General features: G+C 42.5%; 1 protein-coding gene across 2 annotated transcripts in view; it reads right to left on the bottom strand.

Annotated features, from left to right (window-relative positions):
* The window catches only part of atrn (attractin), a 350,568-nt gene that overhangs the window by 251,784 nt on the left and 84,984 nt on the right, over positions 1-13,800 (bottom strand). For both annotated transcript variants that reach the window (XM_052010514.1, XM_052010515.1), the window contains exon 4: positions 5,015-5,143. In XM_052010514.1, the coding sequence (XP_051866474.1) occupies positions 5,015-5,143 (129 nt within the window). The remainder of the gene's footprint in view (positions 1-5,014; positions 5,144-13,800) is intronic.

The raw sequence follows: 13,800 nt of genomic DNA, 5'->3' as shown, positions 1-13,800 counted from the left end.
TCTGGGGGTTCATATTCACAGTTCGTTGAAACTTGCCTCACAGGTGGAAAGAGCAGTTAAGAAGGCCAATGGGATGTTGGCTTTCATAAATCGTGGGATTGAGTTTAAGAGCCGCGAGGTTATGATGCAGCTTTACAAAACTCTAGTTAGGCCACATTTAGAGTACTGTGTTCAGTTCTGGTCGCCTCATTATAGGAAGGATGTGGAGGCGTTGGAGAGGGTGCAGAGGAGATTTACCAGGATGCTGCCTGGATTGGAGGGTATTGAATATGAGGAGAGGCTTAAGGTGCTAGGGCTTTATTCACTGGAAAGGAGGAGGATGAGAGGAGACATGATAGAGATATACAAAATATTGAGAGGAATAGATAGAGTAGACAGTCAGCACCTCCTTCCCAGGGCACCAATGCTCAAGACGAGAGGTCATGGCTTTAAGGTTATGGGTGGGAGGTTCAGGGGAGATGTCAGAGGGAGGTTTTTCACCCAAAGAGTGGTTGGTGCATGGAATGCACTGCCTGGGGTGGTGGTGGAGGCAGATACATTGAACGGGTTCAAGAGCTTGTTGGATAGGCATATGGAGGAACGTGAGATAGAGGGATATGCGGGAGGAAGAGGTTAGGTAGTGTGAGGGTGGTCTGATGGACGGCACAACACGGTGGGCCAAAGGGCCTGTTTTGTGCTGTATGGTTCTATCTGGACGCATCACAGCTTGGTATGGCAACTGCTCTGCCCAGGACTGCAGAGTTGTGGACACAGCTCAGCACATAATAGAAATCAGCCTCCCCTCTATTGATCTGCCTACACTTCTCGCTACCTCAGTAAAGCATAATCAAAGAATCCACCAACCCCGGACATTCTCTCTTCTTTCTTCCTCCCTTCCCTCCCTCCCATCGGGTAGAAGTTACAAAAAGCCTGAAAGCACATATCACCAGGCTCAAGAACTGCTTCTACCTCACTGTTATAAGACTATTGAACAGTTCCCTAGTACAATGAGATAGACTCTTGACCTCACAATCTACCTTGTTATGACTTTCCATTTTATTGTCTCCCTGCACTGCACTTTCTCTGCAACTTTAACACTTTATTCTGCACCCTGCACTCACCTTGTACTACCTCAATGCACTGTGTAATGAATTGATCCCTATGAACGGTATGCAAAACAAGTTTTCACTGTACCTCAACACATGACAATAAAAAAAATTTACCAATTTAACAGAAACCACCATCCACTATCCACTCTACCCAGACCCTTCATTATTTTATATGCTTCTATCAAATCTCCTCTCAGCCTCCTCTTCTCCAAAGAGTCCCAGGCACCCTAATTGATCTTATCCCTATAACAGTAATCCAACATCTAAGGAACCATTCTCACAAATCCTTTCTGGAGCCTCTCTCAAGATTTCAACCCTTTCCACAATTGGGACTAGAATTGAACAGTTGAGACTGGACCAGTTTCATAAATTTTTTTTAACCTCCCTGCTATTATACACCATAGTTCTATTAATAAAACTCAGAACCATGTAGACATTATTAACTGCTTTTTCAACCTCAATTGCCACTTCAAATGATTTGTGCACACATACCCCCTGAGCCCTCTACTCCTACACCCCTTTTCGAACAGTATCCAGACTATCTCTCCTCATTAGGCTAACGTCTCTCTGCTGGTGCAGCAGTTAGGCTGCTGCCTCACAGCTCCAAAGGGCCAAGTTCAATCCTGACTTTAGATGCCATCTCTGTGAAGTTTGCCTTTTCTCTCCCACACTGGTTTCTTTGGGATGTTCCAGTGTCCTCCCATATACCAAAAGAATCAAAAGCAGAAGTTGAGGGAGACATGAGAGAGAAATCACTGCAGAGCAATAGAGGAATAAGAGGGAGAAATTGGACTAATGGGAATGCTCTACTTGGAACCAGCCTGGTTCCTACAGGCCAAATGTTCTCCTATGTCATAATAAGTATGTGATATGTGAGAAATGTGATCCGCCATGCATCTGCACATTACACCAGCCTGTTTAGACCTTGTTGCAATCTATTACTATCCTCTTCACAGTTCATAATACTGCCAAGTTTTGTGTCATCTGCAAATCTAGAAATTATGGCTTGCACCCCCAAGTCTAGATCATTAATTCAGATCAAAAGAATCAATGTCCCTGCCATCGAACCTTTCAGAATGTCACTATGCACTTTCCACCAGTCTGAGAAACAACTACTCACCATGACCACCTGTTGTCTGTTACTTAGCATGGAATAGTTGGCTATCAATGTCCCTTTTATGCCATGCTTCAACTTTGCTGATAATCCTGTGTGTGGCACCTTATCAAAGTCCATGTACACCACATCGACTGAATTACCTTCATCAACGCTTGAAAAAAATTGTCAAATTGTGAAGCATTATTTGCTCTTAACAAATCCATGCTGACTTACCACCTAGGTGATTATTAAACTTACCTGGATCAATGTTTCTAAAAGCTCTCCCACCACCAAGGTTAAACCGATTGGCCTATATTTTCTGGGCTTATCCTTACTCCATTTTTTGAATAAGGGAGTAAAAATAAGCCCATGAAATGCAGGCACCACCCTCACAAGCAAAGTGCACTGGAAGATTATGGTCAGTGTCCCCATTTGATCCGAAACTTCCCTCAAAATCCTTAGATGCCTCCCATCTGTCCTGCTGACTTAACTACCTTAAATTCAGCCAAAATTTCTTATACTTCCACGCTATCAATTTTTAGTGTATTAAGTGTCTTTATTCTTACTTTGGAAGCACCCGTTTCCCTGAAGAAGACAGATGCAACGCATTAAATCAGTACTTGCAGAATCCTCAGCATCCATGTACAGGTTCCCATGGGCCTCACTTCTCCAAGTACTACCTTTTTACTGTTTGCATGCCTATAGAGTCTATCAATCCTTTCTCATACAATCTCCTTGCATGTGATTTAATTTTCGTTTCTCCTCCATTTCTTTTGTAATCAGCCTAGTTCTCACCGGTATTTACAACCCAACACTTGTCATCCACAGCCTTTCGTTTTGCAATTGGATCTCCACTGTAATTGGATTTCCTCCAATGAATTATTGCTTTTTAAACTTTGGTTGCTCCTTATCCTTTTCCATAACAAATCGAAAACATGTTATCTTGTAAGTAGTCATAGAGCATAAAAACAGGCCCTTCAGCCCAAATCACCATGCCAACCAAGGTGCCTACCTGAGTGACTCCCATTTGCCTGTATTTGGCCCATATCCCTCTGAACCTTTCCTATCCATGTACCTGTCCAAATGTCTTTTAAACATTGAAATAGTAGCCGCCTCAACTGCTTCCTCTGGCCGCTCATTCCATATACCCACCACGCTCAGTGTGAAAAAGTTACCCCTGGGTTCCCCTTTAAATCTTTCCCCTCTCACCTTAAACCTATGCCCTCTAGTTTTATACTCCCCTACACTGGGTAAAAGACTATGCCCGTTCATCTTATCTATGCCCTTCATGATTTTATATACTTCTACAAGGTCATTCTTGAACCTGCAGTCACACAGCATCCCAAGGTTCCACGAATTAATAGGTTGTTGATGTCTGCAAGCATGGATTGAAAGAAGGAACAGTGAACATATTAGAGGAAAACTAAATATGCTTATTTGGAAAAGGGAAACCATGATTAATCTCTTCAACTTCTTGTTTCTAGATACTTTAAAAAGTCTCTCATATGTTTAGTCACCACATATCCTTGCAGATATTCAACTTTGCCAGGTTATAAGGTGATTAACTATTTTAGCACTGTACAGTTTTACATCTGCTGGGAATCAATGAAAAACATAACTGAACAGAAACAAAGTAATCACCAACTACAGAGCCGAAAATTCCACCAATATCTTTTAAGATGGGTTTTCACCTCAGAATCTGAAGAACTGCAGATGAGTGCAGTGCAAATTGTGTTCAATCACTGTCAGCTTAAACTTGAGTCCTAAGTCCATAACCACAGAATGTCATCAAAAAGAAAAACTATGACAACGGTTAGCAATATATTTCGGTTGAGAGTTCTGAGCTTTTCCAATGCTCCTCCATCTGAGTAGTTACTAAAAAATTAAATCTAGCATGCAATTTACCAATGAGCAGCCACTTATACTCGGTGTCATCTTTGGAGTCATTTATGGAACCATTATGAATCTGGGTTTGTATTTAGAAAAATTAGATACAAAACTGTTAAACAACCAAACCAGTTTTGGAAAAATAAACAGCTGTTAGGTCTTTAAGTGTAAAATATCTATGACTGCTGTAGCAAGTAGGAGAAAAAGATGGCCAGTTTGAGACAAAGCAATCCACTGCATTCTCCCTCATTACAAGACTTAATCATGTGTACTAAATCTGGAATATATTTGCTGAAACATAACCAAATGCAATTCCCTTTGTTGGTTTAGAATAATAAAGCTTTGCTGGTTGATAGTTTATTAGGTTTGCTAAATTATAATTAATATCATTAGAGAAGCAAAACCTGTTTCAGATCTTGTAAGAATGGCCATCAAGTTTCAAAGCTCTGCTACTGAACAAGTGAAGATGCATCCAAGTGAAAAACAAAGATGAGAAAAGCCCAGCCTGCTCTTTGTTTCTAAATGTACATGCCAAAATTATCAGTTGGAATAGAGCATGTGGCCAAGTAATGACAGAGAGAATTTTGCCACAATTTTGTTTTCGTTTTTATTTCACTACCAGAGGAGTTTGGTCTTTTCTCAGTTCAAGCAGAAGGTGCAATGAGAGGGTTTGGAAATTACAAAGAATGAAATCACAACCCTGTTCAAGATCTGCATGGGTAATGTAATTCTCACTGCAGCGTGTATTAAATCTCTCACGCTTGAGCACAAACCATGATTATTACCAATGTAGACTCAGCTTTGAACAGTGTCCATTAAATCTATAATCAATGTATTTATTCTTCTTCGAGAATTCACTTCTGAAATTCAAGATCAAACTGTAAACACAAAAGGCATTTACACATTACATTCTACCAACAATTACATAAAGCTTTACACTTACTTGTATGTTATGTTAAATCCAGTCAGATTATATGCAGCATCACTGAAAAAATGCAGCAAAGCATATCCAGATCGTGAAACAACTTCAGGTATTGTCCCATTCCCAATTTTCTCAGGTACGATCAAACCACTGAGGGAGGAAAAAAATACAAAAGATGAATTGGTGTTTTGGAAACAGCCATACATTCAATATGAATAGATCACAAAGTACATTTTCAAACCCCTGGCATCTTCCAAGAGAGTTAATTTGGCTCCACACAAAATGATGATTCTCAGTCAATACTGGCACTGTTATTTCTAGAGACACAAGAGACTGGAGCAAATAACAAGCCACTGGAGGAACAGAGCGAGTCGAGCAGCATCAGTGGGGGGACAGCAATTGTCATTTCAGGTCAAGACCCTGCATCAGGGCTCATGAGTCCCTGGATCTACCCAAGGGTCAATCTTGACCCTTTATTTCTACCTACATGCCACCTCCCTTATATCATTCAACACAAACTTCTAAAAGTAGATGATAAAAGTGATTTTTTTTCCTCTCTGGATCACAAATCTGCCTGAAATTTGTTGCATTGTTCATCAAACACTTAGTATTACATGAACAAAGGTTTCTCACACTACAAGAGTCAAAAAAAGGTTATTTTCATATCAGCAATCAGTAACCAATAGGTGTCACAATCAATGCTGAGGCCTCAACTATTTAAAATCTGTACAGATGACTTGGATGAAGGGTCGGAGTGTACTGTAACCATTTTTGCTGATGTTATAAAAATAAGTAGATTAGCAAATTGTGAGTAGAAACCAAAGAACCTACAAAGGAACATTGATGGGTTAGGTGAATGGGCAAGTGGTCAGCAGATGGAATACAATGTGGGAAGTACAACCTTACCATGGACGAACAAAGAAAGCAAGTTATTATTCAAATAGAGCGGCGCTACAAGATGTGAAGTACAAAGGGGTAGTACATGAAGCACAAAAAGGCAACTTTGCAGGTACAACAAGCAATTAGTTGGCCTTTATTGCAAGGGGTACAGAGTATAAAAGTTGGGAAGTACTGATGAAATTCTGCATGGTGCTCCCAAGACTGCATCTGGAATACTACATGCAGTTTCAGGGGTGAACGGTTTCTGGAGAGAAAGCACATACCGCCAGGCTCAACGACAGCTTCTATCCCACTGTTACAATATCATGGACTCTTGACCTCACAATCTAACTCGTCATGGCCTTGCACCTTATTGTCTCCCTGCACTGCACTTTCTCTGCAACTGTAACACTTTATTCTGTATTCTGTTAGTTTTCCCTTGTACTACTGCAACGCACTGTCGTAACGAAATGATCTGTATGGATGATATGCAAAACAAAGTGTTTCACTGTACCTTGGTACATGAAACAATAATAAACTAATTACAATTGATGCATAAAGAAAGGATGAGCCAGGGTATATGGAACTAGGGGACATAATTTTAGAATAAAGAATCGCCGAATTCAGACATGGAGGAGAGGTAAATTCTTTCTCTCAGAGGGATATGAATCTACTTTGTGCAGTCAGAACCCCTCCCAAGAGTCAGCAGGGATGTTGCATTCCTTCAAAAAGGAACTGAGGATATCTTTGAATCTCTCTCTCCATCTGCCTGGTGACGTCTTCCTACATCAGAGCTTGGAATAGTGTGTTCAGCTGTTTCAGAAAATCAAAACACACTTTGCCATGGCTCATTTGATTAATTGACAATGACAATTAATTGAAATTGACAGATGTCAGATACAGGCAGCTGGGATCAAGCGAATAACTTGAGTATGAGTTAGGGAGGAGTACACAAGAAGGAAATCAGGAGGGCAAAATGGGGCCACAAGATATCCTTAGCAGATAAGGTAAAGGAGAATCTCAAGAGCCTCTATGAATACATTAAGAGTAATGGGAGAGAATAGGTCCTCATTGAGGGGTTAGCATTGGAAAGGGTGAGCAGATGTTCCTGGGCATCAACATCTCGGAGGATCTATCCTGGGCCCAACACATTGATGCAATCACAAAGAAGGCACGCCAGCAGCTCTACTCCATTATGAGTTTGAGAAGATTTGGTATGTCACCAAAGACTCTTGCAGATTTCTATAGATGTACAGTAGAGAGCATTCTAACTGGTTGTATCACCACCTGGTATGGAGGATCTAATGCACAGGATTGAAAAAGGCTGCAGAGGGTTGAAGACTCAGCCAGCTCCATTACAGCACAACTCTCTCCACCATCAAGGACATCTTCAAGAGGCAGTGCCTCAAGAAAGCGGCATCCATCGCTAAGGACCTTCACCATCCAGGACATGCTCTCTTCTCATTATTACCATCAGGGAGGAGGTATAGGAGCCTGAAGACCCACACTCAGCAACTTAGGAACAGCTTCTTCCCCTCCACCATCAGATTTCTGAATGGTCCATGAACCCTACCTCATTATTCCTTTTTTCGCACTATCTATTTTGCAATTTATGGCAATTTTATGTCTTTGCACCGTACAGCTGCTGCAAACAACAAATTTCATGACATAAAAATCAGTGATAATAAACCTGGCTTCTGATTGGGTCCTTTCAAGAATCAGTATAGTCATTTGGAAATGGAATTGATTTATTATTGTCACATGTACTGAGGTACAGTGAAAAGCTTGACTTGCATACTGTTCACACAGATCAATTCATTACACAGTGTATTGAGGTAGTACAAGGTAAAACAATAACAGAATGCAGAATAAAGTGTAACAGCTACAGAGAAAGTGCAGTGCCAATTGACAATGAGGTGCAAGGGGATTGTGAGGTCACAAGTTCACCTTATCATACTAGGGAACCAATCAATAATCTTATAGCAACGGGAAAAAAGCTGTCCTTGAGCCAAATGGTACGAGTTTTCACGCCTTTGCACCTTCTGCCTGATAAGAGAGGGGAAAAGAGAGAATGTCTGGGTTGGGTGGGGTCTTTGATTATGCTGGCTGCTTTACTGAGGCAGCGAGAAGTATGGCCAGAGTCCATGGAGGGGAGTCTGGTTTCCACGACATGCTGAGCTGTGTCTACAAACCTCTGCAGTTTCTTGTAGTCATGGGCAGAGCAGTTGCCATACCAAGCCGTGATGCATCCAGATAGGATGCTTTCTACTGTGCATCAATAAAAACTGGTGGGGGTCAAAGGGGACATGCCAAATTTCTTTAGCCTCCTGAGGAAGCAGAGGCGCTGGTGAGCTTTCTTGGCTGTGGCATCTACATGGTTGGACCAGGACAGGCTATTGGTGATGTCTACTCCTTGGAACTTTCAGTTCTCAACCCTCTTGACCTCAGCACTGTTGATGTAGACAGGTGCATGTACACCTCCCCCTTTCCTGAAGTCAATGACCAGCTCTTTTGTTTTGTTGACATTGAGGGAAAGGTTGTTGTCATGAAACCATTCCACTAAGCTCTCCATCTCCTTCCTGTACTTCGACTCATCGCAGTTTGAGATACGGCCTACAACAGTGGTATCATATGCAAACTTGTAGATGGAGTTAGAGCAGAATCTGGCCACACAGTCACGAGTGTATAGAGAGTAGAGTAGAGGGCTGAGGACACAGCCTTGTAGGGCACCAGTGTTGAGAATAATCGTGCCGGAGGTATTGCTGCCTATCCTCACAGATTGCGGTCTGTTGGTCAGAAAGTCAAGGATCCAGATACAGAGGGAGATGTTGAGTCCTAGGTCTCGGAGTTTGGTGACAAGCTTGCTTGGGACTATTGTATTGAAGGCAGAGCTGCAGTCAATAAACAATAGTCTAAAGTAGGTGTCTTTACTGTCCAGATGCTCCAGAGATGAGTGTAGTGCCAGGGAGATGGCGTCCGCTGTAAACCTATTTCGACAGTGGGCGAATTGCAGTGGGTGGAGATTGTCTGGGAGGCTGGAGTTGATGTGTGCCATGATCAGCCTCTCGAAGCACTTCATGATGGTGGATGTCAGAGCCACCGGGTGGCAGTCACTAAGACACGCAACCTTGCTTTTCTCAGGTACCAGGATGATGGTGGTCTTCTTAAAGCAGGTGGGAACCTCAGATTGAAGCAGAGAGAGGTTGAAAATGTCTGCAAATACCCCTGCCAGCTGATCTGCACAGGATCTAAGGACACAGCCATGGAAACCATCCAGGCCAGATGCTTACCAGGGCTTCACTCTCCGGAAGACTGAACTTGCGTCCACAATGGTGACCATGGGTTCAGGTGCACTGGAAACTGTCAGAGTGGGTGGTGACATACCCTTCTGTTCAAAACACCCATAAAATGCATTGTCAGTGATGCTGCCCAACTTCATTTTGTAGCCCATTACAGCATGTAAGCCCTACCACAACTGCCGGCTGGTCTGCGACTCGATTTTGGACTGGGTCCCACATTATAGGCTGATCAACAAAGTTCAGATGCATGGGGTTAGTGGAGAATTGGCTGTGTGAATCCAGAACTGGGTTGCCCATAGAAGACAAGGTGGTTGAAGGGATTTATTCAGGCTGGAGGCCTGTGAGTAGTGGTGTTCCACAGGGATCTGTACTGGGACCTCTGCTATTTGTATGTACATAAATGACCTGGATGAGTATGTTGATGGGTGGGTTAGTAAGTTTGCAGATGATACCAAGATTGGTGGAGTTGTGAATAGTGTAGAAGACTGGTGATGGATACAGCGTGATATAGATCAGTTGCAGATGAGGGCAGAGAAATGGCAGATGGAGCTTAACCTGGATAAATGTAAGGTGTTACACATTCATAGGACTAATACCAAGAGGCAGTACACTCTTAAGGGCAAGACCCTTAATGATGTTGAAGAGCAAAGAGATCTTGGGGTGCAAGTCCATGGCTCATTGAAAGTAGCTACACAGGTAGACAGGGTGGTTAAGGAGGCTTATGGAATGCTTGCTTTCATTAATCGAGGTATTGAGTATAGGAGTCAAGAAGTTATGATGCATCTCTATAGAACTCTGGTTACGCCGCACTTGAGTATTGCATGCAGTTCTGGTCACCTCACTATAGGAAGGATGTCAAGGCTTTAGAGAAGGTGCAGAGGAGGTTTACTAGGATGCTGCCTGGATTAGAGGGCATCTGCTATCAGAAGAGGCTGGACAAACTTGGGCTCTTTTCTCTGGAGCAGCAGAGGCTGAGGGGAGATCTGTTGGAAGTATATAATATTATGAGGGGCATAGATAGGGTAGACAAGCAGTATCTTTTCCCCATTATTGAGCAATCCAATACCAGAGGGCATGCATTCAAGGTGAGAGAGGGTAGGTTCAGAACAGACGTGAGGGGTACGTTTTTTTTTACTGAGAGAGTGGTGGACGCCTGGAATGTGTTGCCTGATAGGGTAGTGAAGGCAAATTCATTGGGGGCTTTTAAGAGGGGCTTGGATAGGCACATGAATGAGAGGAAAATGGAGGGATATGGGCATTCTGTAGGTAGGAGGGAATAGCTATGTCGGCACAACATTGTGGGCGGAAGGGCCTGTTCTATGCTGTACTGTTCTATGTTTGTTCTATGGCATTGTCTCAGAGGTCTTGAACAGAATTGGTTTATTCTTGTCACACATACAGAGATACAGTGCAAAAACTTAGTTTTGCTGGCCATTCATACAGATCATTTCAAAATATAAGTATATTGAGCAAGTACAAGGGAAAAGCAATAACAGAATGCAGAATACAGTGTTACAGTTACAAAGAAAGTGCAGGTAGAGAAGGTCATGGAAGCTAGGGAATTCAGGAAAGGGAACACTGAGGTCCTGAAACATATCGATATTATGAACGAGGTGGTGTTGGTGAATTTTAGGCTCATAAAGGTGGATAAATTCCTGGGATCTGACCAGGTGTATCCAAGGATGTTGTGAGAGTGAGGGGAAATTGCTGCAGCCCAGGCAGAGATTTTTGTACTGTCCTTAGCCATGGGTGAGACTTGAAGATGGCTAATATTGTGCCTTTATTTAAGAAGGGTTGCAAGTACAAGCCAAGGAACCTCAGGCAGGTGAGCCTAATATCAGTGGTGGGAAAATTACTGGAGGGGATTCAAAGACATGTCATCAATCTGCATCTGGAAAGGCAAGGACTCATCAGGGATAGTCAGCATGGCTTTGTGCATGGGAAATCATGTCTCATGAATCTGATTTAGTTTTTTTTTGAAGAGGTGACCCAGAGGATTGATGAGAGCAGGGTGGTAGACATTGTTCACACAGACTTTAGCTAGGCCTCTGACGAGTTCCCGCACGGTAGGCTGGTCCAGAAGGTGAGATCATGTGGAATCTTGGGTGAGCTTGCAAACTGGATACAAAATTGGCTGGGTGGAAGCACTCAGTGTTAGTGGAGGTTTGCTTTTCAGATTGGAGGCCTGTGACCAGAGGTGTGCTGCAGAGATCAGTGCTGGATCCACTGTTGTTTGTCATATTTACTAACAATTTGGATGAGAATATACACGTCATGATGAGTAGGTTTGCAGATGACACCAAAGTTGGCCATGTGGTGGACAATGAAGATGGCTGTCCAAGATTACCACTGACTCAAATCAACTGGGAAAGTGGGCAAGGAACAGCAGATGGAATTTAACTCAAACAAGTTCTGGTCAGCACACTATAGGAAGGATGTAATTAAGCTAGAGAGTGTGCAGAAAAGATTGACAAGGATATTGCTGGGACTAGAGTTACAGGAGAGGCTGGATAGACTGGGACAGTTTTCCCTGGAATGAAGGAGGCTAAGGGTTAACCTCCTAGAGGTTTATAAAATCATGAGAGGCATAGATAAGATGAATGGTCACAGTCCTTTTCCCAGTGTAGAGAAGTCTAAATGAGAGGGCACAGATTTAAGGTGAGAGGGGAAAGATTTAAAGGGGACTTATGGGGCAAGTTTTTTTTCCCCCACACAGAGGGTGGTGAGCACATGGAATGAGTTGCCAGAGGAAGTGGTGTATGTGGGTACAATTACAATGTTTAATGGACATTTGGACAGGTTCATGGATAGGAAAGGTTTAGGAGGATATTGGCTAAATGCAGGCAAATAGGACTAACTCAGGAAGGCAGCATAGACAAGTTTGCCCAAAGGACCTGTTTCCGTGCTGTGTAACCCTATGATTCTAAGCAACTACCAATCATTCAAGCATATCAATTTTTATCAACAATATCAATTTTTAAATGGAATATGACCACTCTGATCACTTTGCACTAAACTGGACTTTTTTTGTACTAATTGTGTTATTTTCTTGTAAATATTTTGTATAATTTGTTTAATTTCTGTTTTTCTTGTGAATGCCGCTTACATGATGTTATGTGCCTGTGAAGCTGCTGCAAGTTTCTCATTGCATCTGTGCATACATGTACTTGTGCATGTGACAATAAACTTGACTTTGACCATCAATTCCAAGTAAGATAAAGTTAATAATACTTTTGCAACAAAATGGCCCACACCTGCTCTTCCCACTCCTCCAAAGTTGTTTTTTTGAATCCAGAAGGCCAATTTCTGGTTGGGACGTGATGACAAGTCCTCAAATAAGGGCAGCGATACAGCAGAAGGCGCTGCAACTTTACAGCTCTAGTGATCTGGGTTCAAAACTAACATCCTACTGCTGTGTGTGGAATTTGCACACTCTCCCTGTGACCATACAGCATTCTATCAGATGCTCTGGTTTTCTCCCACATCCCAAAGACGTGCTGGCTGTTAGGTAAACTGGCCATTATGAATTACCCCTAGCATTTGTGCATGGTAGGAGAGAGAATGGGTTGTAGGGGAGTTGGGATGGGGTTGCTCTGAGAATAGTCATGGACTTGATGGTCTAAAAAGCATTCTTTATCATAAGAAAATATAAAACACAAGGGGTGAAGTGGGTATGCCAGATTAAGCCCCGTGCACAAAATTCCTCAGGAAACCTTTCAAAACCAGCAAAGCCACACACTGAACTTCACCACCTATCAAAGCTATTCAGTGCCCTTGAAAGTAACATTAATGCAAAAATGAAATATTTTTGAAATATTCGTGAATTAAAAAATATATTAAAAGAAACAAATGATTACAGTAAATTAAATTCGTATATTTGTCTCCCTTTCCCACAGCCCTACAATCTGCATTCAAGTCCATGTCCTCCACACACTGGGCATCTCAGCGAGTTACTGCTCCACAGATGTACTTCATGGGGTGCCCACCTGTAGAGCACAGATGGAAAAATGCCTGCAGAACTCAGCCAATGATTTTGTGACTTCCATGTTCACACAGAAATCCCAAAATATTTGCCAGCATAGAAAGATACAGCACAGGAAAAGGCCCTTTCAGCCCAATTCATCCACACTGAAGGTGATGCATATGAATACAATCCCAGTTGCCCACATTAGACCTGTATCCCTCTACTCCTTTCCTATCCAAATATCTGTCCAAATGCCTTTGAGTGTTGCAACTATATTTGTCTCCACTGGCTCCTCTGGCAGCTCATCCCAGATGACCACCACACTGCGTGATAAACCTACCCCTCAGATCTGCTTTAAATTTCTCCCCTCCCACCTTAGACCTGTGCCCTCCTGTTCCAGATACTCCTGACCTGGGAAAAAGACTCTATCTATCCTATCTCTGCCCCTCATAATTTTTTTTTAAAAACCTCTCTAAGGTCCCCCTGACATTCTAGTGAGAATAAACCCAGCCTATCTAATCTCTCCCTATAACTACAGCTCTCCATTCTGGACAACATCCTGGTGAATCTCTTCTGCACTCTTTCTCTATTGCAACCTCATCCTTCTAGTAGTGTAACAACCAGAACAGTACACAATACTCCAAGTTCAGTCGAATCGATGTTTT

Source organism: Pristis pectinata, chromosome 2, assembly GCF_009764475.1.
Source record: "Pristis pectinata isolate sPriPec2 chromosome 2, sPriPec2.1.pri, whole genome shotgun sequence".
Lineage (NCBI taxonomy): Eukaryota > Metazoa > Chordata > Chondrichthyes > Rhinopristiformes > Pristidae > Pristis > Pristis pectinata.
The sequence above is the reverse complement of the archived record's forward strand: the minus strand, read 5'-3'. Positions and strand labels throughout refer to the sequence as shown.